The sequence below is a fragment of the Ananas comosus genome, linkage group 14, assembly GCF_001540865.1.
Source record: "Ananas comosus cultivar F153 linkage group 14, ASM154086v1, whole genome shotgun sequence".
Classification (NCBI taxonomy): Eukaryota; Viridiplantae; Streptophyta; class Magnoliopsida; order Poales; family Bromeliaceae; genus Ananas; species Ananas comosus.
This window is the reverse complement of record NC_033634.1, coordinates 2,417,741-2,444,318: the sequence shown is the minus strand read 5'-3', so window position 1 is coordinate 2,444,318 and position 26,578 is coordinate 2,417,741. Positions and strand designations below refer to the sequence as shown.

Sequence of the window (26,578 nt, the reverse complement as noted above, 5' to 3'; positions counted from 1 at the left end):
CTATATTGTGTAATAGGTGGATGCGTGACCACTGTACGATGAAGTGCCATGGAAAAGAGTGTGTAGGAGAACTCGTTGGGTTAAGAGTTTTATTTGCTCGGTTTTAGATCCCTTGACTTAAATAAAACATAAAATATATATATATATATATATATATATATATATATATATATATATAACTTTTTTTTATTAAAAAAGCCCAAGTTTAAAAGCCTAAGCCCAAGCCCAAAGCCTAAAAACCAGCCCAAGCCCAAACCTATAACTAAAAATTTTAGGCAGCCCAAGCCCAAGCCTAGAGGCCAAAAACTTTTAGGCGGACTTAGGCTGGGCAACTGTAGAGATGTCTCTCTCAACAGGGACTTTAAATTGTCTAGTTGAAACTAACCAATAATTGTTATAGTGTTACAGACGGCGCTCGCTTGGCCGGGGCGGCATCCCACAAAGATCCCGCTCACCAGTAAGTACCATCCCTATTCTAAACAAGTACAAAATAAAACTTTAGTCCTAGTATCCAAGTACCGAAGGTTGTCTGAGTTCTCAGACGACAATTAATGGGGTGTGAAAGCTACAATTCCTTGGGAGCTAATTCTCTGGTTTATATTTACGACTATTATTTCTTTTGGTCTACCCGTTGTTTTAAAATAATTAAACTAGACGGCATATGTACCGAATTCGTCCCCGTATGGGGGTGACATGTACTTAAAATATTCTAATTTATGAGTTACCGTCAGCCAACTTCAAAACTACGTGTTAAAGCGTCAGCAAATCTAACCCAAATCAAATTGCTGGAAAGCCAGCAAACTTCAACTCAAATCAAATCGCTGTAAAGCCAGCAAACTTAAACCCAATCCAATCGCTGTAAAACCAGCAAACCTAAACCCAAATCAAATTGCTGCAAAACCAACAAACTTAAGCCCAAATCAAATTGCTGCAAAGCCAGTAAACTTAAACCCAAATCAAATCGCTGTAAAGCCAGCAAACTTAACCAAAGCCCAACTTGGCAATACGAAACCAAGCCCTGGGTAGTTCTGAACCAAACCCAACCCAGCAAGTTCTGGGTAGTTCTGAACCGAACCAAACCCAGCAAGCCCTGGGTAGTTCTGGACCAAACCCAGCAAGCCCTGGGTAGTTCTGAACCAAACCCAGCAAGCCCTGGGTAGTTCTGGATCAAGCCAAACCCAGCAAGTCCTGGGCAGTTCCGAACCAAACCCAGCAAGCCCTGGGTAGTTCCGAACCAAGCCAAACCCAGCAAACCCTGGGCAGTTCCGAACCAAACCCAACAAGCCCTGGGTAGTTCTGAACCGAGCCAAACCCAGCAAGTCCTGGGCAGTTCTGAACCAAACCCAGCAAGCCCTGGGTAGTTCTGAAACGAGCTAAACCCAGCAAGCCCTGGGTAGTTCTGAACCAAACCCAGCAAGTCCTGGGCAGTTCCGAACCAAACCCAACAAGCCCTGGGTAGTTCTGAACCGAGCCAAACCCAGCAAGTCCTGGGTAGTTCTGAACCAAACCCAGCAAGCCCTGGGTAGTTCTAAACCAAGCCAAACCCAGCAAGCCCTGGGTAGTTCTGAACCAAACTTAACCTGAGAAATACCAAACCAAACCCAACCTAGGTGGAACCAAGCTCAATCCGGGACCAACCTAACTTGGCTTAAGTCGAGCTCAGCCAAGTTCAGCCTAGTACAAGTCAAACCTAACCTGGGTGAAGTCAAGCTCAGCCTAGGACTAGGCCAAGCCAAGTTCAGCCTAAGGAATACTAAACCAAGTCTGCCCTGGGCCAAGCCAAGTCAAACCAAGCCTAACCTGCCCTAGGCCAAACCAAGCTTAGGCCAAGCCAAGTCAAACCAAGCCAAGTTCAGCTTAGGTAAAGCCTAGTTCAACTCAGGAAACGTCGAACCAAGTCTAACCTAGGTGAAACCAAGCTCAACTTAGGAAACACCAAGACAGGCCTAGTCTAGGTGAAGCCTAGTTCAACTTAGGTAAACCAAGCCTAATCTAGGCGAAGCCAAGCTCAGCTTAGGAAGGACCAAGCCAAGCCTAGCCTAGGTAAAGCCAAGTTAAAATACCAAACTAAGCTTAGCCAAGGTGAAGCCAAGCTCAGCTTACTAAGAACCAAGCCAAGTCTGCCCTAGGCCAAGCCAAGTCAAGTTTAACTTAGGGAATACTAAATCAAGCCTGACTTAGGCCAAGCCAAGTCAAGTTAGGAAATACCAAGCCGAGCCTAGCCTAGGTGAAACCAAGTTCAACTTAGAGCAAACCAAGCCAAGTTTGCCCTAGGCCAAGCCAAGTCTGTCCTAGGCCAAGCCAAGCCTAGGCCAAGCCGAATCAAGTTTAGCCTAAGTGAAACCAAATTCAACCTAGAACAAGCCAAACCAAGTCTGTCCTAAATGAAACTAAACCAAGTTCAACTTAAGAAACACCAAACCAAGTTAAGTTTGATCGAACATCAAACTAAACCAAGCCAATTACAGAAATTACCAAGTTAATCTGAGTAACTAATCTGAACTAGCTGAATATTAGGCTAAACTAAATAGTAATACCAAACCAACTAAGCCCAGTTCGGATGGTGCTTCTGCCACTGGGCCAAATAAACTTGGCTTGAGCCCAGTTCGGATAGTGCTTCTGCCGCTGGGCCAAATAAATTGGCCTGAGCCCAGTTCGGATAGTGCTTCTGCCGCTGGGTCAAATTAATTAGCCTGAGCCCAGTTCGGATAATGCTTCTGCCGCTGGGCCAAATTACTAGGTTTGGGCTCAGTCCGGATAGTGCTTCTGCTACAGCAAAAACAAAAAGGCAAAAAAGGAAAAAATAAAAGAAAAAAGAACCTGATAAGTGATACCATTGGCCGTGGGGAATGTCCTACCGTCAAATCGACAAAACGCATCATCACTAAGAGGATTTTATATGCAACAAACAGAAAGTGAACGCATCATCACTAAGAGGATTTTGTATGCAACAAACAGAAAGTAATTAATGCCCTTCGATGGTTACAGAAAATTTAGAAGATTGCAATCTACACTTCTATGCAGCAAAAAACTCAACAAAAACAGGAGGTAATTTTTAAACGCAGCAGCTCTCGATCCATATGCTCGTCATCTTTTGTATCTGACTACAAAAATCCTCTTTCAAGAGCTTACTATAAAATTCCTCTTTCAAGAGCTTATTACTGTTGAATTCAGCTCTTTGGTGTATTTGATGAAAGGCGAATCTGGGGATGATGTTAATAGCCAAATGAAAGAAAACGGCGAAAGGCGAGATTGTTATGGATTCAACCTTCTATTGTGGATGCTGTGGGCTGCAAGCTGTGAATCCACCGGCATCTCCAGGTTCAAAGAAGCGCTTTCCGTAGGGGGTAAGGTTTCCCGTTGCTTTTCCGATTCCGGACGCTCCAAGACTTGGACATTACCATCACTTAGTCCCAGCGCGAACTGGGTAGGTTTGGAAGGATGAGCAGCAATGACCAATGTATAAACTTTTGGACTAGGAGCCAGAAAATATAAATTCATTAGATGAGAGAAAGTAGAAAGCAGATCGAAGAAGTAACTGCAAAGCAAACAGTTTTTAAATTACATTTGAGGATTCTGATATACTTGGGGGCGAATTCTGCGCCTCACATCAAGATCTGAGGTAAAAGTGTACACTCCATCCATTAAACTTGCATAGATCATTTGTCTGTCGCACGAATACGTTCCATCTGTAATTTGTCCATTCTCAGGCTGCCACTGCCGAGTAATAAAAGCAAAGCATTATTATTATATATTATAAATTTCAATTATGAGTGGCAGAAAAATACTTAGAATGCGCTAAGTAGACCTAAATGAGTACTTAGCCATGGAGATGAAAGGATGAAGTTACTGCTAACAAAATGTGTACTTTCCATCTTTATTTCTGAAGATAATCTATGATATCAGTTCATTTAGATAATAAAATTTGATTTCGCAAAACCTGTTTCAAGAGTTCAAACCTGTTTCAAGAGTTCCAGTGTTGCTACATCATATATGGCAAGCTGCGTCTTGGCGACAGCCAATAGATGAACCTGATTATGGCAAAATTGAATTTTGATCTCCACACCAGGGCTCGACAGCTGTCCACTAGGTATCTTTAGACTTCTACTACATTGTTTTTTCCATCCATCGATCCCCCATACCCGTACCTAGTAAACGAGTCATAAATAGTATCAAAAGGGGAAAAAAATTGTTAGAAAAAATGAACTTCTTGTTACTAGCACTTTCTGCAAGTAGTACAAGGTGAAGAACTTAAAACTCATTTTCGATGCATCCTTAATGCGAAATCTTAGCTATTCTTTAAATTTTCTATTATATGGCATACCGAAGTAATCGCTGCAGATGAGACGAGGATATTTAGCCTGCTCGAAAATACGATGCCTGTAATCTTATTTCGATGTCCTTGTATTAGCTTGGCTTTGACCTAGAAGACTCCAAATCTCGATGTCTGATACTATGGTTACAAGTTGTTTGGTCCTGATGGGACTTTTGTGAAGTTGTTATTGAGTGTACTTGTTCAAAGAGCACTGACAGCTCCTTGTCAAAGAGCTTCTTACTGCACCAAAATTGAACTTTCAGCTTTTGGGTCCAAAAAGCTCATTTCAACTTCCCACCAGAGAAAAAGCTCTGGAAGTTTTTGGCTTGCCTAATGTCTTGCTGCTACTTTATGGGTACTATAAGAAATCAGGCAAACATGCGCATAGTATGGGATGCAAGGCACCTCATCAAAACGGATGTTGACAATTTGGATAGTTGAATCCTGCATGCCGATGGCAAGAATGTTGTTGTCTTGCAGATAACAAGCAAGAAAAGTGACTGCAGGAAGCGAATGCTTGATCTTCTCCACTCTCTGCAATCAACAGCATATATACATATACATTTATCAGATTCGTGTACACCAACCATCATACGAGGACTGAAGCATAACGACATAAGCCAAAACAAAGCTACCTTGAAATTTATCATATTGACAATAGATGTATTTCCGCCTGATGAGGACACAAGATAACCGTCATTTTTCGACAGTGCAAAGCAGTGAGCTGCTCCTACATTTGCATTGCCTAACTCATTGTTCATCATCATGCCACTTGAAGGTGTCCACAACAGGGGAGGAAAAGTTGCCGTTGCCTACGGAGTGAAAAAAAAAGGTTTGTTAACAATGAGGTCATGAAAAGGAAGGACCAAAAGTGGATTACAAGAACTAACAGCAACCTGTCCTGATTTATTTGCTTCAGTCTTCTGCCATTTCCACAGTTTGTGAATACCGTCAGAATTGAGTGACAATATACCATTCCCAGAAAATGTGTACACCATTCTTTCTACCTAATGGCCGAAGCAAAGATGTCAAGAGTAGAAGAAGCAGAGATACAGAATTATTTTACAAACTATGGTATCTTAATGAAATTCATTTGTGGGGCCACCGCCGAGATATCTTCAATCATTCTTTCGCTTGATACATTATCTGACTAATGATAGGCAAAGTGCTTGAGGATTAGGCAACTATTTCACAAAATTGAATATAATATCCCCTCCCATAATTATTTGTGAAGAACATTAATTTGTGAAATAATGAAATCTATCCCTACTCTTATACACTGCCTGTACAAAATGGGAGCTCCCTTACACTACGTCGTAACTGCTATTGGTAGCAATGTGTATCTGTTTTTTCATACCTTAGCTGCCCTATCAGGGAGCCTTAAAGAATAGTACTGGCAGCGTTTTTGAACTTCCATTGGTTTCCTCCTCTTCCTCGATCCATCATTTAACTCCTCCGGGACACTATTATGCGCATATCTTGAAATTGGACTCTCACCATTCTGGTAGGACATGGAATCAAATTGTCAGCCCTTTCCATCTTGCATGTCTAAAAGCATAAATCACCAAAAGAAACAGAAAGAATTCGAGGGAAGCACAAGAAACCATAGCAAATATTGCCACTTAGTAACTGCAGTTATGTAGTTTTCATCACCAATTCACCATTTGGTGGAACCAGATCATTTTGTTCAGTAACCACAACACCATTTTTGGTAGTTGCAGTGGCACAAAAAGACGACATAGCTAGTTTTAAAAAATTATTATGAAAACTACCTTTGACTTGGGCTCTGAAGATGGTCCAGGAACAACATTAGGCTGATTTCCGATATTCAATAGTTGCTGAGCATCATCATTTGCTAGTATTTTAAAACGGCTGTCATTTGTTGAAACAGCCAACAACGACCCGCTCTTGTTGAACCGGATGCATGGCAATGCCTACAAAAACAGATCGGATTTAATTTATTCAGACAATGACAAGCTTACGTAAATATGTTAAAGCTTTTTACCGGTAATCCACCCTCGGCATCGATAGTTGTCCAAAGGTTGACATAGTCCGTGTCCCAAAATTTGATCTTATATTCTTCTCCTGCAGCTAAAATACCAATATTTGCAACATCGAATTGGGGCACTCCATTACATTGGTTATTGAAACCAACATAAGAGCACACTTTGTTCCCATTTTGGTCATCCCACTGCTCAAGGTATGCAAGACCATCCTCACGGATCCCACAAGCGAACAACCTTATGAACCCAAATCCATTTGGGGAAGTTTCAGATCAAGGATAGTAAGCACCAAAAACGGGGAAAAAAAAAAGAAAAAAGAAGGAAAATAGAAAAAAGGCATACCTTGTTTCATCAGCATTATATGCCATGTTACAAAAAGAATTTCCTTGCATAGGACAATCAATTGCAGAGTTATGAACATTATTATAAGACCATGCTTTCATTCTCCCATCCATGGAACTCGAGAAGATAAACTAAAGAGTAAAAAGATGTGAGTTAGGCAGACCTCGTGAGCTGCAATATTTAGGGGAATAGGTTTCCTAAGAACGAGCTATGTATAAAGTTATATACAAGCGGCTAGACTCTTACATGAAAATCTTCCCTAGAATGCGGCAATACTGAACATACAGGAGCGCTATGACCTTCGAAAGTCCGTACAAGGGATTTAGACTCTGCATCCCACACCTGGTGACGGATGAAACTCAAGAGCAGACACGCCAACTATTACTAACAACTCGTAACCAAGATTAGAAGTACCTTTATGATCTTGTCATCTCCGCAGGTAATAACATACAATAGTCCATGTGGTCGAGAAAAAGCAATATCATTAACTCCACCAACATGAGCTTCAATCTGGTAAGTAATGAAATTTTACACATAACATTACTTCAATACTTCAAGCCATTGGAAGCATGAAAATGCTGAAAAAGGGAAACACAAAGGCACAAGAAAACTATGAAAAGTACCTCAGATTTGTTTGTTAGTTCATGATGGTCATTGTAGTTGTATAAGTGCACAATGTTCTTGGAAAATGCAACACCTTGAAAAACAAAAAGTCGAGAAGCATTTCCTTTGTAGTATTATTGACAAGGAAGGTTTGAAATTTCGTCCTATCTTTTTGTGTCTCTCTGTAAACTTCCATTTGCATGAAATACGATAAGCAAAGAGAAAGGAATCGACAATTCTCTTCAAACATACCAAATATTATTCCATTAGGATCCCATCTCACACGGTTGGCAGCAATGGTAGGATCACTTGCAGGAGCCATCTGTAAAAAATAAGATAAAAGTTAATTGCTGATTTAATAAATGATCTAAATACAATCTAGAGATTTTACGGGTAAATTAAAATACTTGGAAGGCCTCTGAAGCATTCCCAATTACATAATTTCTATGATGAATCCTCTCTCGCACAGTTAGGTCCCAAACTGAGATTTCACCGGTACTTGTTCCCACTGTAATAACAGGCTTAAGGGTAAGTATTTTACAGCTTGATCTAAGTAAATAATCACGAAGACCATATAAAAGAGTACAGTGATACTCTGGATTTCATGAAACCTGACCTAAAAGAACTGTTGGATGAGCAGGATTAAAATCCATCGTTGAAACAAGAGAACCCTGAATCAAAGTCATAATAACAGTCCTCGGCAAAACATCTAAAGAATGCCGAGGACGCTGACTGCGCTGAGTAGGCAGAGTACTGGAAACTTCCGTAGGCGAATATGTGGCATTGAGGCCAATCTATGAAGGCGATTACAACACCAACAATATCAAGGATTTTAACTTGCATCCTAGCAGAGATTACCAGATAAGGAGAAAGCTAGAAGAGAAATAGAACAAAATCTACGTCCCGAAAACATAACGAAATCCCTGGTACCATCACCACTCACCGCATGTGGTTCCATTTGGGCAAGGGGCTCGGGCGAAGGGAAACTATTGGATGGAAAGCGACAATGATCAGTAAAAGGGGTCTTGTGAGTTTCTTGCAGAATGATGCTGCAAAAGCTTACAGCAAATAGAAATTCACAGAAGTATGCGGAAAGAGAAAGACGAAGAACAATACTTTTGATCAATCATTGTGCGCGGACTCGAGGGTCCCATTTTGGGCATCTCCAATTTGTCCTTCAAGACAGGATTCGCCTTGATCAGCTCCGTTAACTCTCTGCATAGTCCTTGCCTCATCGAATTCGTATCTCCCAAATTTTTTAGCTCCTCATGCTCCAGCGACAGGAGACGGCACAATTCAGTAAAGATTTCCTTATCAATTGGTTCGAACAGTCTGAGGTATTTCCTAAGGATCTCCACCGCCTTCGCTGTATCAGATCTGGAAGAATTAAGCACGAATTGCGCGATAATTACACCGGACACACATGCATCAATAGGGATAGACGAGGAGTATTTCTTATAGCTGTTTCCTATCATATCAATCTTTCATGCATAACAAGGTAAAAAGGAGCTTTCGGAAACTGAACCGATGATTCTTGGAACTAGTCCAAGAGATTGATTTGATAGGGAACGATCCAAAATTAAATTAGTTCTTAACAGAGGATACCTAACAAGGGCCTCGAAGAACATTGTCTTGTATAATTCGAAGAAGATCTTCTGCGACCACCAATTCTCATCGAGCTTGGTAAATCCCTTGAGGTACCAGTCCGCATCGTTCCACGCGCCAGCGAGCACCAGCCCCTCGAAGTAGGGCAGGTCAAAGAAGATCTGCGTTTCCCTCTCCAACCTTCGCGCGACAAGAAGTAGAAGAAGAAAACAGAGAATCCAATCAAGGATTGCGGGCGAGCAACAATGATGAGAACAGGGATCGATTGGGTCCACCGGCGTAGCAGCACCTGTGGCACGCGTCGTGGCGATTCGTCCCACGTAAGTACAGGAGCATGATATATATATATATAGAAGAGACATTATTCATCTTCAAGAATAGTTGACTCGTTATAAGGTCGGTGGACCAACCATATTCACTATTCCTATTCAGGGTCGTGAATAAACAGGGAGTCACATGCATATTTTGTTCGTAGAGGAATGGGCTCATGTAAGGGAGGTTGACAGGGGACAGTGAGAGAAGAGGAAACGCGGCGTTAAGAGAGAGAGAGAGAGAGAGAGAGAGAGAGAGAGAGAGAGAGGAGGACGACGGCGGCAGCAGCCTTAACGGCGGCGCTACAGCTTAAGGCTGCGGTTCTTGTATGCGTNCGATTCGTCCCACGTAAGTACAGGAGCATGATGCGTATGTTCTTGGCGTCGGAATTCGACATCGCGGCGGCAATTCCGACGACGGCGGCAGCAGGAGGAGAGAGAGAGAGAGAGAGAGAGAGAGAGAGAGAGAGAGAATTGCGGCGCAAAGGAGAAGAGAGTGACAGGGGACAGTTGGAGGGAATGTACTCGGGGAAGGAGATGCTTGTTTTATACGTACACTGAGGGAGAAATAAGTGCTGGGACTTATCACTTATACCAACCAGGTGGCTGGAATATTGCTCAGTTGATAAGACCTTGTACTTATTACAGATAAGTCGATTATATATATATATATATATATATATATATATAATATAATTATATATATATAACAGATAAAAAGAGATAAAATTTCGGAACGACGATACGCACCTACTGGCCTAGTGCATATTTGGCGGTCTCGTCTCACGGGCGTCTTCTTCTTCTCTCACACTCCACGCTAATAATTATTTTTTTTTCTTTTCCGGTTTCTCACTCTCGTATTACTTCCTACCCATTACCCCTTTACCAATCCACAACCACCACCACCACCACCCACTCACCACGCAACCGGTCCGGCTGTAAGACAAGGACGGAGTGCACACCGTCCTCGCGGGCCTTTCACCGCTATGCCAAGCGCGGCCACGTACGATTTAAATGTCGGCCTTCTTCAACTAGCTGCTGTTTTTGCCATCACCAGTGAGGGGCCCCTCCTTCGCCATCACGCGCGGGGCCGGCGATTTGCGCAGATCAGTACTGGACGCGTCCGTATGACGTCAGATTTCGCATCCACGTCGTGCGATTTGCAGCCCCGTGCGATCGATGAGGAAGCCGACTGCAATTGACGTGGCTATTGTCGACGCGAAGCGGCCTGCGGCGCGGATAGTCGGCTCCCTCGTAGCGCGCCTCGGCGGCCTGGAATCCGCTCGCTCGGATCGGGGCAGTCGTTTGTTGCTTTCCTGACCTTCAACCCGCCCGACCCTATTCGGGAGACCAACAAAGCTACCTTTTTCGATTCATCTCACGCGCTTTCCACGATCATGTGGAACACCCACAGCTCGGCGTGTTTGCGGGGGATACACGCACACCGAAATATCCGAAGCCTTATCTGCGATCCACATACGACAGACTAAGCCCCATGCAACCCCGCCGCGGGACACCACAAAACCAAAAGCGGACCGGCGCTCCGCGACGCCCCGCGACCTCGCGAGGCCCGGCGGCCGGGGACATCTCGCGGATCGCGCGCGAGAACTTCATGTGTCACAGCAGCCTCAGCATCGAGCTCGGCGATTGGGTCAACTTCACCACCGGCCAAAACGGAAGTGAGGAACTCTCTGTGCCTCTCCCTGTGGGAACCCCTCTCTCTCTCATTCTACTCTTTGATCGCTTCTCCTTCTTCTAACTAGGGTTTCTGATGATGGTCGTTGGTTAATAATCTAGGCGGGAAGAGGGCGGCCACTTTGGAGGATTTTATAAAAACCAGTTGCAGTAGCAGGTGATTCGGAGCCTCCTTGAGGTTACGCTTTTGAAAGAAATCCAAAACGCACGTTTTTGGTATAGCTAATTTGTAGTTCACTCTACCTTATGGTTCAAAGTGTCGCACTTATTGTGACCGCAAAACAGTAGCAAATTACTAGGGTTTTCTTTTTGGGATCAAAACAGAGGGTTGTATGGAAGAAATTTATGACCGCCAATCCCTTTTGAATGCACCTACTTTCACCTGCATTCAATATATTTGCGACTCTCTTTCAGTAGAAACGGTAGTGTAAAAACTATTTTGTTGTTAAATAGCACTCGGTGATCAGGATCTAATATTTATTTTGTTTCAGAAAGTTGCTACTTTCAAAAGTAGGCTAGATGCACTGGCTTTTCCAGCAGCCACAAAAGCTGATCTCAGAGCCAAAATTTCCCAACTCGAGGTATACTAAGTTTTTTTTCATTTGAATTATCACTTCTCTCTCTCCCTACAAACACACTAGCATGAGTTCTTTCCTAACCTTATGTTTGCCTTTTTCCCACGGTACTCGCAATAAATCTTATGCTATTGTTATGCTTGTTGTTACGCCAGGATCAGCTGAGGAAAGCTAAAAAGAAGATAGGTGAAGAGAATATACAAAAAGCTGTTAAGGCAGCAACAGAAGTGGCAGAAGCTGCTGCTTCTGAAAGAAAAGCTCTTTTTGCAACAGCCCAGCAGAAGTGGGTCTTGATACAAATGCTGTTAGAGAAGCAGTTATCAAAGTTATGGATCAAAAGGTCATTTACCTCTCTACCTTTTTCTATCCTCGTGTTCCTCTGGGTTGCATGAAATGCATCAAATTTTCGTACTCAACACTGTTTATTTTTATATCAGGAGAAACACCACCCGCCCAAGTTTTACACTTCCAGCAACTAGACAGAATAATAGATCTTTTTGTTGCAGAAAGAAAAATGGTTACAAAGTGTACATGTAAAACCCATGTGAATCAATTCCTTATATGATTTTTATTAATAACATTCTCAAGATTGATATTTTCTATGCCGTTCCTTTATATTTCTGACTTTTTCAAATATGACACAGGGTCTAGCTATAATGGTATTCAGCACAGATGAGGCATCAAACAAGGCTGTGGTTTACGCCGGGGTACCTTCCAATAGATCGAAGGATGGGTTGGCGGTGTTAGAATGGCTAACTGCAGCAATGAAGCCTCTCAAGGGAAAAGGTGGTGGTGGGAAGAATGGTGTTGCTCAGGGCCAAGTAAGTTGTTTGATCTTTTCTAAATATTAAACAATGGCTAATATATCATGGTATGCATGGGTCATGTAAACCCTAAAATGATTTATTCTGATGGAATTGCAGGGTAGTGAATCTAGTGATGCATCTTGAGTTGAAGAGGTGATCGATATTGCTACAAAGTTTGCTGCAATGAAGCTGAGGTGATATTTATTTGCATCAAGGTTTAGTAGCGAAGCTTGTGAATCATCTGGTTTCCATCGTTTAAAACCAGATGACTAACGCTTAATTTTGATTAGAAAAAAAAAATGCAAATTTAATTCATAGCATTTGATGAAACAAAAATCTTATGTCTTCAACTCCTGGCTGTAAACAATATCGACTGGATATACAATACCACCATTGTGATATTGTTAATAACCAATCAAAGTTGATCTATTCAATTTCAGGGACAAATCTCTCTCTCTCTCTTTGTTTACAGTATAGTTTCTAGATCAGAATAGGATGTGAAACTTCAAGCAGATTCTGTTTTTCAATCAGTTCCCTCTTGAGTTTGGCTTAGTTTGAGAATTGGGTTGCCCAATAGGATGTATGAGAAAAAGGATGCTCCCACTTTCTCTCTCACCGAAAAGAGTAAAAACATGACATTGGTAAGTGATCATACCACAAACAGTTTGGGTAGTTTTAGATATTATGATAGCTATATGGATTCAATTGACCAGTCATTGGGCGTGGCCATACATAGAAATAGCATGTCAAAAGTGTGGACGTGGATAATGTGCTGTATCTACAGCAAAAACAAAAAGAAAAATAAAGAAGAAAAAGAACCTGATAATTGATGCCATTGGCCGTGGGTAATGATCTGATGTCGTGGGTAATGATCAAACATCAAATCAACAAAAGGCATCATCACTAACAGGATAATATGCACAAAAAGAGAGTAATTAATGCCCTTCGATAGCTACAGAAAATTTAAAAGATTGCAATCTACACTTCTATACACAAAATAAACTCAACAAAAACCCGGAGCTAATTTGTGCTTAACGCAGCAGCTCTCCGTCCATATGCTCGTTACCTTCAGCATCTTACTATAAAAATCCTCTTTCAAGAGCTTATTACTACTGAATTCGGCTGCTTGGTGTATTTGATGAAAGGCGAATCTAGTGATGATGACAATAGCCAAATGAAAGAATACGGGGAAAGGCGAGTGTTATGGATTCAAGGTTCTATTGAAGATGCTGTCGGCTGCAAGAAGCGAATCCACCACCTTTTCTAGGCGAAGAAGTGCTTCCTCCAGCAGCGCTTTCCGGAGGGGGTAAGGTTTCCTGTTGCTTTTCCGATTCCGAACGCTCCAAGACTTGGACATGACCATCACTTAGTCCCAGCACGAACTGGGTAGGTTTGGAAGGATGAGCAGCAATGACAACTGGATAAACATTTGGACTAGGAGCCAGAAAATATAAATTCATTAGATGAGATAAAGTAGAAAGCAGATCAAAGAATTAACTGTGAAACAAACAGTTTTTAAATTACATTTGAGGATTCTTATATGCTTCGGGGCGAATTCTGCGCCCCACATCAAGATCTGAGGTAAAGGTGTACACTCCATCCATTAAACTTGCATAGATCATTTGTCCGTCGCATGAATACGTTCCATCTGTAATTTGTCCATTCTCAGGCTGCCACTGCCAAGTAATGAGTATTTAGCCATGGAGATGACAGGATGAAGTTACTGCTAACAAAATGTGCAATTTTCCATCTTTATTGCTGAAGATAATCGATGATATCAGTTCATTTAAATAATAAAAGCTGATCTAGCGAAACCTGTTTCAAGAGTTCCAGTGTTGCTGCATCATAGACGGCCAGCTGCGTCTTGGTGATAGCCAATAGATGGACCTGATTATTGTGAAGTTGAATTTTGGTCTCCACGCCAGGGCTCGACAGCCGTCCACTAGGTATCTCTAGACTTCTACTACATTCTTTTTTCCATCCGTCGATCCCCCATACACATATCTAGTAAGCGAGTCAAAAATAGAATCAAAAGGAAAAGAATTGTTAGAAAAAAGGAAACTCCTGTTGCTAGCACTTTCTGCAAGTAGTACAAGGTGAAAAGCTTCAACTCATTTTGGATGCAAACTTAATAAGAAATCTTAGCTATTCTTTAAATTTTCTATTATATGGCATACCAAAGTATCGGCTGCGGATGAGACGAGGATATTTAACTTGCTCGAAAATACGAGGCCTGTAATCTTATCTTGATGTCCTTGTAGCTTGGCTTTGACCTAGAAAACCCCAAGTCCCAAAAGAAACAGTCATATGTCTCATACTATAGTTACTAGTTGTTTGGCCCTGATGGGGCTTATGCAACGCTGTTATTTGAGTATGGTTGTTTACAGAGCACTGACAGCTCCTTGTCAAAGAGCTTCCTACTGCACAAATGAAACTTTCAGCTTTTGGGTCCAAAAAGCTCATTTCGACTTCCCACCAGAGAGAAAAAGCTCTGGAAGTTTTTGGCTGCGTTCTATACGAAATCAGGCAAACATGCGCATAGTATGGGACGCAACGCACCTCATCAAAACGGATGTTGACGATTTGGATAGTTGAATCCCGCATGCCGATGGCAAGAATGTTGTTGTCTTGTGGATAACAAGCAAGAAAAGTGACTGCAGAAGGCGAATGCATGATCTTATGCATTCTCTGCAATCAACAGCATATATACACAAACATTTATCAGAATCGTGTACACCAACCATCATCCACGACTGAAGCATAACGACATAAGCCAAAAAAAAGCTACCTTGAAACTCATCATATTGAAAATAGATGTATTTCCGCCAGATGAGGACACAAGATAACTGTCATTTTTCGACAGTGCAAAGCAGTGAGCTGCTCCTACATTTGCATTGCCTAACTCATTGTTCATCATCATGCCACTTGAAGGTGTCCACAACAGGGGAGGAAAAGTTGCCGTTGCCTACGGAGTGAAAAAAAAAGGTTCGTTAACAATGAGGTCATGAAAAGGAAGGACCAAAAGTGGATTACAAGAAATAACAGCAACCTGTCCTGATTTATTTGCTTCAGTCTTCTGCCATTTCCACAGTTTGTGAACCCCGTCAGAATTGAGGGACAATATACCATTCCCGGAAAATGTGTACACCATTCTTTCTACCTAATGGCAGAAGCAAAGATGTCAAGAGAAGAGGAAGCAGAGATACAGAATTATTTTACAAATTACGATCTCTTAATGAAATTCATTTGTGAGGCCACTGCCGAGAGATCCTCAATCATTCTTCAGCCTGATACATTATCTGACTAATGACAGGCAAAGTACTTAAGAGGATTAGTCAACTATTTCACAAAAGTGAATATAATTTTGCCCTCCCACAATTATTAGTGAAGAACATTAATGTATGAAATAATGAAATCTGTCTCTACTCTTATGTCCTGCTGGTACAAAATGAGAGCTTCCTCACATAACATTATACTGCTATTAGTAACAATGTGTGTCTGTTTTGTCATACCTTAGCTACCCTATCAGGGAGCCTTAAAGAATAGTACTGGCATGGTTTTCGAACTTCCATTGGTTTCCTCTTCCTCGATCCATCATTTAACTCCTCCGGTACAGCATCTCTCGTAACTGGACTTTCACCATTCTGGTAGGATATGGAATCAAATTGTCAATCCTTTCCATCGTGCATGTCTTAAAGCATAAATCACCAAAAGGAACAGAAAGAATTCGAGGGAAGCACAATAAACCATAGTAAATATTGCCGCTTAGTAACTGCAGTTATGTAGTATTCATTCCAATTCACCATTTGGTGGAACAAAATCATGTTGTTCAGTAACTGCAATGCCATTTTCGGTAGTTGCAGCGGCACAAAATGCTCACATAGCTAGTTATGATTATTATTATTATTATTATTATTTTATAAGAAAACTACCTTTGACTTGGGCTCTGAATATGGTGCAGTAACAACATTAGACTGATTTCCGACAACAAATAATTGCTGAGCATCATCATTTGCTAATACTTTAAAACAGTTGTCGTTTGTTGAAACAGCCAACAACGACCCGCTTTTGTTGAACCGGACGCACGGCAAGGCCTACAAAAACAGATTGGATTTAATTTATACAGATAATAAAAAGCTTCAGTAAATATGTTAAGGCTTTTTACCGGTAATCCACCCTCGGCATCGGTAGTTGTCAAAGGGTCGAAATGGCCCATATCCCAAAACTTGATCATATGTTCTTCTCCTGCAGCTAAAAAACGACTATTTGCAATGTCGAATTGTGGCACCCCATCACATTGGTTATTGAAACCAACATAAGAGCACACTTTGTTCCACTTTCGGCCGTTCCATTGCTCAAGGTATGCAAGACCATCATCACGGATCCCACAAATGAACAACCTTATGAACCCAAATCCATTTGGGGAAGTTATAGATCAAGGGTAGTAAGTTTTTTTCAAAAAAAAGGAAAAAAGAAAAAAAGACATACCTTGTTCCATCAGCATTATATGCCATGGTACAAAAAGATTTTCCTACCGGAGCATTATCAGTTCCGGAGTTAGGAACATTATACAACCATTCTTTCATTCTCCCATCCATGGAACTCGACAAGATAAACTAAGAGTAAAAAGTTGCGAGTTACGCAGACCTCGTGAGTTCAAAGTTGAGAGCAATATTTAGGGGAATAGGTTTTCTCAGAAAGAGCTATGTATAAAGCGGAATAGGTTTTCTCAGAAAGAGCTATGTATAAAGCTATACACTAGCGGTTAGACTCTTACATGACGATCACGCCTTGAATGTGGCAATACTGAACCTACAGGAGCACTATGACCTTCAAAAGTCTGTAAAAGGGATGTAGACTCTGCATCCCACACCTGGTGACGAATGAACCTCAAGAGCAGATATGCCAACTAGTAGTAACAATTCGTAACCGAGATTAGAACTACCTTTATAGTCTTGTCATCTCCACAGGTAATAACATACAGTGTTCCGTGTGGTCGAGAAAAAGCAATATCATTAACTCCGCCGACATGAGCTTCTATCTGGTAAGTCATGAGATTTTACACATTACATCAGTACTTCTATGGAAACCATTGGATGCATGGAAATGCTGATAAACAGAAGTACTTAGGCACAAGAAAACCATGAAAAGCACCTCAGATTTTTTTGTTAGTTCATGACGGCCAATGTAGTTGTGTAAGTGCACAATGTTCTTGGAAAATGCAACACCTAGAAAAACAAAATGTCAAGAAGCATTTCCCTTTTAGTATTATCGACAAGAAAGGTTTGAAATTTCGTCCTATCTTCTTGTGTTTCTCTCTTTAAACTTCCATTTGCATGAAATACGATAAGCAAAGAGAAAGGAATTGACAATTCTCTTCAAACATACCAAATAATATTCCATTAGAATCCCATCTTACACGGTTGGCGGCTATGGTAGGATCACTTGCAAGAGCCATCTGTAAAACATAAGATAAAAGTTAATTGCTGATTTAATAAATGATCTAAATACAATCTGAAAATTTTACGGGTAAATCAAAATACTTGGAAGGCCTCTGAAGCATTCTCAATTTCACAATTTCTATGATGAATCCTCTCTCGCGCAGTTAGGTCCCAAACTGAGATTTCGCCAGTATTTGTTCCCACTGTAAGAAGAGGCTTAAAGGTAAGTTTTTTTACAGCTTGATCTAAATAAATAATCGCGAAGACCATATAAAAGAGTACAATGATACTCTGGATTTCATGAAACCTGACCTAAAAGAACTGTTGGATATTTGGGACTAAAATCCATCGTCGAAACCAGAGAACCCTGAATTAAAGTCATAATGACAGTCCTAGGCAAAATATCTAAAGAATGCTGAGTGCGCCGAGTGAGCAGAGTGCGCAGAGTGCGCCGAGTGTGTCGTGTGCGCCGAGCGGGCCAACGATTGGCAACTAGTGAAGGCGAATGTTGAGCGGGCGGAATACTGGCAACTTGCATTGGCGAATTTTGAGCAGGCAGAATACTGGCAACTTGCGTTGGCGAATTTTGAGCGGGCGGAATACTGGCAACTTGCGTTGGCGAATTTTGAGCGGGTGGAATACTGGCAACTTGCGTTGGCGAATTTTGAGTGGGCGGAATACTGACGACTTGCGTAGGCGAATGTGTGGCATTGAGGTCAATCTATGAAGGCGATTACAATACCAACTTTATCAAAGATTTTAACTTACATCCTAGCAGAGATTACCAGATAAGGAGAAAGCTAGAAGAGAAAAAAAACAAAATCTGCAGTCTCGAAAACAGAACAAAATCTCTGGTACCATCACTACTAACCCCGTGTAGTTCCATTGAGGCGCAAGGCTCGGGCAAAGGGAAACTATCGGATGGAAAGCGACAATAATCAGTAAAAGGGTTCTCGATTTGAGGTTCTTGTGCAATGATGCTGCAAAAAGCTTACAGCAAATAGAAATTCATAAAAGTATGCGAAAAGAGAAAGGCGAAGAACAATACTTGAGATCAATCATTGCACGCGGACTCGAGGGTTCCATTTCAGGGAACTTCAATTTATCCTTCAAGACGGGATTCGCCTTGATCAGCTTCGCTATCTCTCTGCATGTTTCTTGCCTCATCGAATTCATATCCCCCAAATCTTTTAGCCGCTCATGTTCCCTTCCAATTGTCCCCATATGATAAGACAGCGATATCCGAGGTGAAATTTGAGTTACCACAAATTCATTTTCGCTGACAAAACCTGAAATTATCCAGCGAGAGGAGACAGCACATTTCAGCAAAGACTTCCTTATTGACCGCTTCCAACGGCCTGATGTTCCTGAGGATCTCCACCGCCTTCGCTGTATCAGACCTGGAAGAATCAAGCAGGAAATGCGCGTTTATTACACCGACCACACATGCATTGATGGCGATAGACGAGGAGTATTTCATACAGCTGTTTCCTATCAAATCAATCTTTCATGTGTAAAAAGGAGGTTTAGGAAATTGAACCGACGATTCTTGGAACTAATCCAAGAGATTGATTTGATAGGGAACGATCCAAACTTAATTAGTCCTTAACGGTGGGTACCTATCAAGGGACTCGTAGAACATAATCTTGTATAATTCGAAGAAGATCTGAGAATGTCGATTCTCGTCGAGCTCGGCAAATCCCTTGAGGTACCACTCCGCGTCGTTCCACGCACCGGCGAGCACCAGCCCCTCGAAGTAGGGCAGGTCGAAGAAGATCTGCGTTTCCCTCTCCAACCTTCACGCGACAAGAAGTAGAAGAAGAAAATAGAGAATCCAATCAAGGATTGCAGGGAAACAACAACAATGTGAACCGGGATTGATTAGGTTGATCGGCATCGCAGCACCTGTGGCATGCATCGTGGTGATTCGTCTCACGTAAGTACTGGAACACAAGGTGTAGGTTCTCGGCGTCGGAATTCGACATCTCTGCGGCAATTCCGACAGCCGCAGCAGCAAGAAGAGAGAGAGAGAGAGAGAGAGAGAGAGAGAGAGAGAGAGAGAATTGTGGCGCAAGGGAGAAGAGAGTGACAGGGGACAGTTGGAGGGAATGTAATCGGGGGAACTGCAGTCTGCAGGGGATGATATGGCGGGAGAAATAAGTACACGGACTTATCACTTATACCAACCGCGTGGGCGGGAGGAAGATTGCTCCGTTGATAAGAAGTTGAGTTATTACAGATAAGTCGGTGCACTTATGACGGGCTACAGTGGGTCTAGTTTTATGGTGAGTGAAAAATTAGAGTTAGACCTGATAAATTGGCCGGTTAGATAACTGGTGGGCGAGTTATTGTACCGCAGGTTATACAGCTATAGATAAATTTTATATATAAATTTTTAGATAGTTAGTATTTTTATACATACCCGTCCACAGCCATGTGGGTGGGTATGCAATTTACCCATACTTTTTTTCCTCCTATACTAATACAATATATATTGTGTGCTATTCCATGCTTCTAAACCGTTTTCGATGATATAATTTCTGAATCGACGATCGACTCTGTTAAATTCGATTTAGCGTATTTAAAATATCTAAAAAATAAATTTTACGATTTTTCGATATCATTTACCTAGCAATCAAAAAAGTTCAAAATCAACGGCTAAAAATAAAAATCTCATAAAAATGATGATATAACACTAAAATTTTCGATCAGATATATTAATCTTGCAGTAAATAGTATAAAGAATTTTCTATCAAAATTTTATCTGATTTGAATATTTCTACACCATTAAACTTGCAAACGATATACATCAACTATTAAAAATTGTTGATTTTGAACCTTTTGATCGCTAAGTAAATGCTATAGAAAAATCGCAAAATTTATATTCTAGATACTTCAAATATGCTATCAAATCTAACGGAGTCGGTCATCGATTTGAAAGCTCCATTGTCGAAAACGGCTTAGGAGCACGGAGTCCTCTGTGCTCCTAATAGTATACAAGATCTGTTCATATATATATATACTATACTATCGGTAGCATGAAGACCTCCGTGCTACCAAGTTGTTTTCAATGATGCCGTTTACAAATCGATAATCTGTTCCGTTACACTTGATCTACACTATTAAAAATATTTGGAAACTAAATTTCATAATTTTTCGGTATCATTTACATATCAAACGAGTAGTCTAAAAATGAACGGCTGAAAATAAAAATCTCATAAAAAATGATGATAAAAAACTTGAATTTAAGATCAGAGGTACTAATCTTACTCTAAATAGTAAAAAGAATTTTCTATAAAAATTTCATCTGATTTGGATTGTTTTACACCGTTAAATTTACAAATACATCACATCTACCATTAAAATTGTCAATTTGAGACATTTTGATCACTAGCGAAATGATGTCGAAAAATTATGAAATTTAGTTTCTAAATACTTTCAATAGTGTAGATCAAGTCTAACGAAGCCGATCGTCGATTTGGAAGCCGCATTATTGAAAACAACTTGGTAGTACAGAGACTTCCGTGCTACCGATAATATACCAACCTAGCTCTCTATATATATATATGAGTAGAGCTACTATACTATCAGAAGTATAGAGGGTCTGGTGCTTCCGATTTTTTGACATTTAGATCATCCCCTTTAATCATTTCTAACATTTGGATTAATACTATTACCCTGTGGAAACCACTCAACCCTAGGGGGAACGCAATCATTCCAACCGAACAATTTTTGATCCAACGGTAAAAAAGTCAGAAGCATCAAATTTTTTATATTTCCAATAGCATAGCAGATCCGCACTATATATAAAGTATAACATAACTTATTATTTGTAATCTCATAATATATAATAAATAATAAATTAAAAGCGTATAAATTATATAGTATAAAACGTATTTTATCATCCCAAATTTTAATAGAAAAAAAATTAATAAAATTTTTATGATTATAAAGTTGATATTATAAAAATTATAATTAAAAAATATATGCGGATATCCGTCGGTACATGAGAGTTGTCCGAAATACCCGCAACTTAACGGATACCCACCCCTTTTACCCTGTCTTTTTTGGGTAAAAAAGACCAGTATCTGTACCTACAAATTTGCAGATAAAGCACGAGTATCCGTGGGTACGACCCACGGGTAGAGATTGCAAGATCTAATCGGAGCAGTAAAAATAATAATATTGTGATGGTAGAGATAGTGGCTAATCGAAGAAACAAACTATTACAACACATTTCGTAATTTATACCACCTAGTAACAAAATTTGTACCAATATTAGATTGATACTTAAAAAAAAACAAAGGCACCCAAGTTGATGAGCTACACTATCAAGCATGATCTTGAAAATCTACGTACTCTTAAAACTATCATCAATTTTTTATGTTGTCTTATGACATAGAATGATCATCATTTTTTGTTAGAGCAGCAGGCAAGTATTCTTCTTTTCGATTTGTAAATCTTTGTCAACATTGTTTTTTCAAGATGCAGAATGAAGTACGAATTCCATTGAAAAGTTGAGCTTGATTAAAATATGGAAATAATCACAAGTGCTGTAAAAGGAATCCTCAAAGCTCTTAAATTTATCACAAACACACATAGTCTGATCAAACAAGCAAGAAGGTAGTTATTCCTGGTGGAATTATCCAAGCAACATGATCAGGTTGCCCCTGAACTTTCAACAAATTGCAATTTAGTTCCTCATCTTTTACTACAATATATATATATATATAGAGAGAGAGAGAGAGAGAGAGAGAGAGAGAGTAGGGCTGTGCCTCCATGCTCCTGAGCCGTTTTCGATGATGGAATTTTCGAATCAACGATCGGCTCCGTTAGACTTGATCTAGCGTATTTGAAGTGTCTTGAAAATAATTTTTGCGATTTTTTTTATATCATTTACCTAGTGATCGAAATGATTCAAAATCAATAATTTTTAATGGTTGATATCTGTCGTTTTCAAGTTTAACGGTGTAGAAGTATTCAAATCAGAAGAAACTTTGATACAAAATTCTTTATACTATTTACAACAAGATCAATATTTCTGATCGAAAATTTTAGTGCTATATCATCACTTTTTATAGGATTTTTATTTTCAGCCGTTAAAAATTATTGATTTTGAATCCTTTCGATTGCTAAATAAATGATATCGAAAAATCGCAAAAATTATTTTCTAGAAACTTCAAATATGCTAGATCAAGTCTAACGGAGCCGATCGTCGATTCGGAAATTCCATTATCGAAAACGGCTCAGGAGAGCACAGCAGTCCTGCTCATATATATATATATATATATATATATATATATATATATATAAAAGGAAGAAGAAGAAGAAAAGCAAAACCCCAACCCTTGACTAAATTTCTTTAAATGTCCATACATGTTTATCTCCCTCTCAATATCTCTATCATTCATCAGTCTACAGAGCTTCTAGGAGACAACAGATGTTCTGAATAGAAAATGCACCGATGACATCGCAAGAACTTAGGCAAGTTCAGAGACAAATCTGTATTACCGAAAGATTGGGGATCAAATTGCAATTCATCATTAGCTCAGAGACCACTGACACATTTTATCCAACAAAGTGTTGAGATATGAAGCAAACATAATTTATTTTTCATTTATCGAGAACAAAAACCAACATATAGATGTTCCAAAATCCAAATTGCTAAATTCAGAGTCGTGAAGTTCAGACAGATAAGATCATATTGACAAGCACAATTGCTTCCAATACATAGCATAAGCAGGTACTATTTGAGAGCAATAACTACGGAGTCCTAACAATAATACCACGACTCAATCAAGCCTGCAACTTATAGGTCAATCAAAGTATACATGATTCAATAATGATATCTACACACAAACTAAGTGGCATCTTTAGAATAGTACTGATGCAACAACTTTTCAATAGTTCCATGAAGGTGTTGAAGACCTAAAAAAAGATTAAGAGCAGAAGAAAATTAGAATGTAGATAAAAAAAACATTACTATGTTTATTAAAAGCTCTTAAATTGTCAATGATCGAAAAACCATACAACAGCTGTCTTTCATCGAAATTTTGGTAGCGAACTTCAGTTACAACAGCTGTCTTTCATCGAAATTTTGGTCGCGAACTTTAGTTGCGAAAAAATCCAAGACTTTCAACTCAGATGCAGACAAGACATAATATCCATCTATTCATATCTGTTTCTGGTGCGGGGAGTGTCATGACAACTTAATGGTGTTCTTTTCCAATTACTCTTAATAAAGTATTTACTTGTTGAAAGGGAAACAACCTATTCAATTTCATTTGTTAAGAAGTAGAAAAAAAAACTAAAGAAAACCCTCTTTAATCATGTAAGTGCCAGCCTCCTCTTTTTTCCTTTTCTCATTAGGGGACACCATGAGGCGAGGACAACAGAACAAAGTAATGGATTATTATGATCTCCCTATGCAACTGAACAAAGCAACTGAATTTCTGATTTCCAACCTTGAGCTACCATGTACATTATGCTCTCTTATTCTAATTATTATTTTTCACAAGCATGATAATGTGATCGCCGTATTAATTTGCACATAAAGGAGAAAAAAAAAAGTCCCACGATTCGAGGTCGGATTTGGTGAGAATTCATTTACCTATAGGTATACTTCATTGATAGCCCTGAAAATAGCCACCTTAAATTAGTTATAAGATTTTGATCAAAATAATTTCTCATCGTATACCGAACAATAAAACAGAATAGATTTCAGTTGAACTCCGTTTTAGTCCAAACAAAGAATTTCATTTTAAAAATGAACTGAACTGAATCCTTCTCAACTGAATTCAATTGAATTCTATCTAGATTTGGTGCTAAGAGAGAACCAAGACAAGAGCACACAATATCCACACATACATCGTACCAAACAAGCATGACTACGTAAGAGAAAGCAACAAGGAGGTTGAAGAAGAGCAAGATACCTATCCGTCGCTCCTGAGCTTGGCGAGGCGGCGGGCGAGGTCGTCCTCGTCGACCTTCTCGGCCTCCTTGGCGGGGACGGCGTGGGCGGCGGCCTGCGGGAGGCCGACGGAGACCTCGAGGCCGTAGTCGTCGGCGACCTGCTGCATGAGGCTGTTGACCTCGCCCTCGGGGGTGGACAAGCTGGTGGAGCCGGCCATGGCCCCCTCCATGAACTCGGCCTGCACCTCCATGTTGACGAACTGGCGCTCGAACTGGTCCATGGTGTGGGACATCTTCTGGAGGTTTCCGGAGGCGAGGGCGGCGTCGAGGGACTTGACGATGGAGCCCATGGACCCGCCGATGGCCTGCATCTTGGCCTGGGTGTCGAGGCGCGCGACGACGGCGTCGAGGCGCGAGGCGAGGCGGAGGTAGTTCATGTGCTCGGTGCGCTTGCGGATCGCGTTCTCGGCGTAGATGCGGGCGCCGTCCACGTTGCCCTTCTCCATCGCCTTCTTCACCTTGAGCTTCTCCGCCTTCTCCTCCTTCTCGCACTTGTGGGCCTGGCGCTGCAGGCTCTTCGAGGTGAACTTGAGCTCCATGATCTGGTTCATCAGCTTCTCCGTGTTCCCCATCGATCGACTGCCCGACGAGGAGGAGGAGAAGAGGAAGGACTAGGGTTTCGAAGAGAGGGAGAAGAAGCGGGATGGGATTGAGATTAGGGTTTCGGAGCGAGACGAGGAGGAGGAGGAGGAGAGGGGAGGATTGATCGAGGGAGGAGGGGAAGAGATGGACCGACCGGTAATTAAGATCGGGCATTTTAAATTTTCTCAATTACGTTTTAGATTAGGTCGAATAGGTAACATTTTTTTTTCTTATATATATTTAGTAGTGAAAAATTAGGTAATTTTTTAAAGCTTAATTTAATATCAAAATTTAAATTAAAATATTAAAATTATGAAAAATTTTAGTTTAAAAAAATGGGTTAATTGCATACACGTCTCTACAAACTTGATAAATTACAGATATATTCCTGTAAAGCTCAACTTTCATAAGTTATTCCTACAAAGTCATAATATATTCAGATATGTCATTGCCGTTAGTTTCTGTTAAAAAAATTTTGTTAACCACAATTAAAATACTTAATTATGGTTAATTAATAAGGTGAATTTATAATTTATCCCTTTCTTCTTTCTTCTTTCTTCCTCCTCCCTCTTCTTCGTCGCCAGCGAACCCGAGCCCGACCTCACCGCGGTGGCGAACCCTTTCCCTCTTCCTCTTCCTCTTCCTCTTCCTTTCCCTCTTCCTCTTCCTCTTCCTCTTCTTCCTCTCCCTTTTCCTCTTCGCCCTTCTTCGTCGTCGGCGAACTCGACCCCGACCTCGCCGAAGCGCCACCGACGTCGACCTCTACCACCTCCTCTCCATCGTATCTTCCACCACCGCCGCCGCCACGCGATGCTTCCGCACTCGGTGTTTTGTCGTCGCCGCAGCCGCCTCCCGCCTCTCCTTCGCCATCGGCGACCTCTCTAACCTCGCCGCAAACCTTCTCGCCTCCGAGCTCCTCCAGCCTCCACCGCCTCCTTTTTATTCTTCTTCGCATCCTCCTCCTGTCCTTTTTCTTTTTTTTTGTCGTTGTCGTTGATGATCCACCGCCATCCGCTCCGACGGCCCAAAGAGGAAAAGGAGGAAGAGAGAGTACTTTTGGAGGAACATATATGCGAGGGCAAAATTATCATTTCACAAACATACTGTTAAAAAATTAACTGTTCTAGCATATCTTAACTAGAGAGACATATTTGAATACATTAGGGCTTTTATAGGAACAATTTATGAAAATTGAGTTTTGCAGAAATATATGTGTAATTCATCATATTTATAGAGACGTGTATACAATTAACCAAAANATAATTGATTCAGCATGTTCTTTTGATCAAGTGCAGTGTCGGACCGCATAAAATGAGAACCCATTTAGT

General features: G+C 40.7%; 3 protein-coding genes and 1 pseudogene across 7 annotated transcripts; 1 reads left to right on the top strand and 3 right to left on the bottom strand.

Annotated features, from left to right (window-relative positions):
- Positions 2,861–9,577, bottom strand: LOC109720017 (topless-related protein 4-like). The gene is made up of 20 exons (XM_020246877.1): positions 9,537–9,577; positions 8,869–9,048; positions 8,380–8,640; positions 8,207–8,249; positions 7,880–8,057; positions 7,671–7,771; positions 7,516–7,585; positions 7,284–7,357; positions 7,075–7,170; positions 6,907–7,002; positions 6,661–6,791; positions 6,321–6,555; positions 6,088–6,249; positions 5,673–5,816; positions 5,212–5,322; positions 4,951–5,127; positions 4,721–4,849; positions 3,960–4,148; positions 3,566–3,717; positions 2,861–3,475 (listed from the first exon to the last, which is right to left on the bottom strand). Exons 1-20 carry the CDS (start codon positions 9,575–9,577, stop codon positions 3,256–3,258), a joined length of 2,790 nt encoding a protein of 929 aa, XP_020102466.1. The 3' UTR covers positions 2,861–3,255.
- LOC109720016 lies at positions 10,359–12,641 on the top strand (annotated as a pseudogene).
- On the bottom strand, positions 12,911–20,323 carry LOC109720395 (topless-related protein 1-like). Of its 2 annotated transcripts, XM_020247472.1 has the most exons (22): positions 19,602–20,323; positions 19,316–19,492; positions 18,986–19,096; positions 18,745–18,903; positions 18,568–18,610; positions 18,009–18,417; positions 17,799–17,899; positions 17,644–17,713; positions 17,410–17,483; positions 17,201–17,296; positions 17,033–17,128; positions 16,744–16,871; positions 16,421–16,655; positions 16,188–16,349; positions 15,768–15,899; positions 15,305–15,415; positions 15,044–15,220; positions 14,815–14,943; positions 14,433–14,528; positions 14,071–14,259; positions 13,780–13,931; positions 12,911–13,689 (listed from the first exon to the last, which is right to left on the bottom strand). In XM_020247472.1, exons 1-22 carry the CDS (start codon positions 19,679–19,681, stop codon positions 13,473–13,475), a joined length of 3,144 nt encoding a protein of 1,047 aa, XP_020103061.1. In that variant the 5' UTR covers positions 19,682–20,323; the 3' UTR covers positions 12,911–13,472. The 2 variants fall into 2 exon arrangements, with proteins under 2 accessions (XP_020103061.1, XP_020103060.1); XM_020247471.1 differs by having other exon boundaries at positions 18,745–19,096; positions 19,602–19,734.
- LOC109720397 (ESCRT-related protein CHMP1-like) lies at positions 22,016–25,391 on the bottom strand. Of its 4 annotated transcripts, none has more exons than XM_020247476.1 (2): positions 24,629–25,391; positions 22,016–22,366 (listed from the first exon to the last, which is right to left on the bottom strand). In XM_020247476.1, the coding sequence occupies exon 1, from the start codon at positions 25,238–25,240 to the stop codon at positions 24,629–24,631; it is 612 nt and encodes a 203-aa protein (XP_020103065.1). In that variant the 5' UTR covers positions 25,241–25,391; the 3' UTR covers positions 22,016–22,366. The 4 variants fall into 4 exon arrangements, with proteins under 4 accessions (XP_020103065.1, XP_020103066.1, XP_020103063.1 ...); XM_020247477.1 differs by lacking the exon at positions 22,016–22,366 and adding an exon at positions 23,120–23,198; XM_020247474.1 differs by lacking the exon at positions 22,016–22,366 and adding an exon at positions 23,280–23,624.

Bases quoted from the DNA above. Each gene is read 5' to 3' on its own strand.
- LOC109720017 (XM_020246877.1), bottom strand. From the start codon at position 9,577: ATGTCGAATTCCGACGCCAAGAACATACGCATCATGCTCCT. The intron at 7,586-7,670 runs GTATTTTAATTT...TATTTTTTACAG, and splicing joins ATGCTTCAGAGGCCTTCCAA to ATGGCTCCTGCAAGTGATCC. The intron at 6,250-6,320 runs GTAAAAAGCTTT...CTGTTTTTGTAG, and splicing joins ATGCCGAGGGTGGATTACCG to GCATTGCCATGCATCCGGTT.
- LOC109720395 (XM_020247471.1), bottom strand. The intron at 18,611-18,744 runs GTATTGTTCTTC...TCCATCCGATAG, and splicing joins CGTGCAATGATTGATCTCAA to TTTCCCTTTGCCCGAGCCTT. The intron at 16,656-16,743 runs GTATGTCTTTTT...TGGGTTCATAAG, and splicing joins TATAATGCTGATGGAACAAG to GTTGTTCATTTGTGGGATCC.
- LOC109720397 (XM_020247476.1), bottom strand. From the start codon at position 25,240: ATGGGGAACACGGAGAAGCTGATGAACCAGATCATGGAGCTCAAGTTC.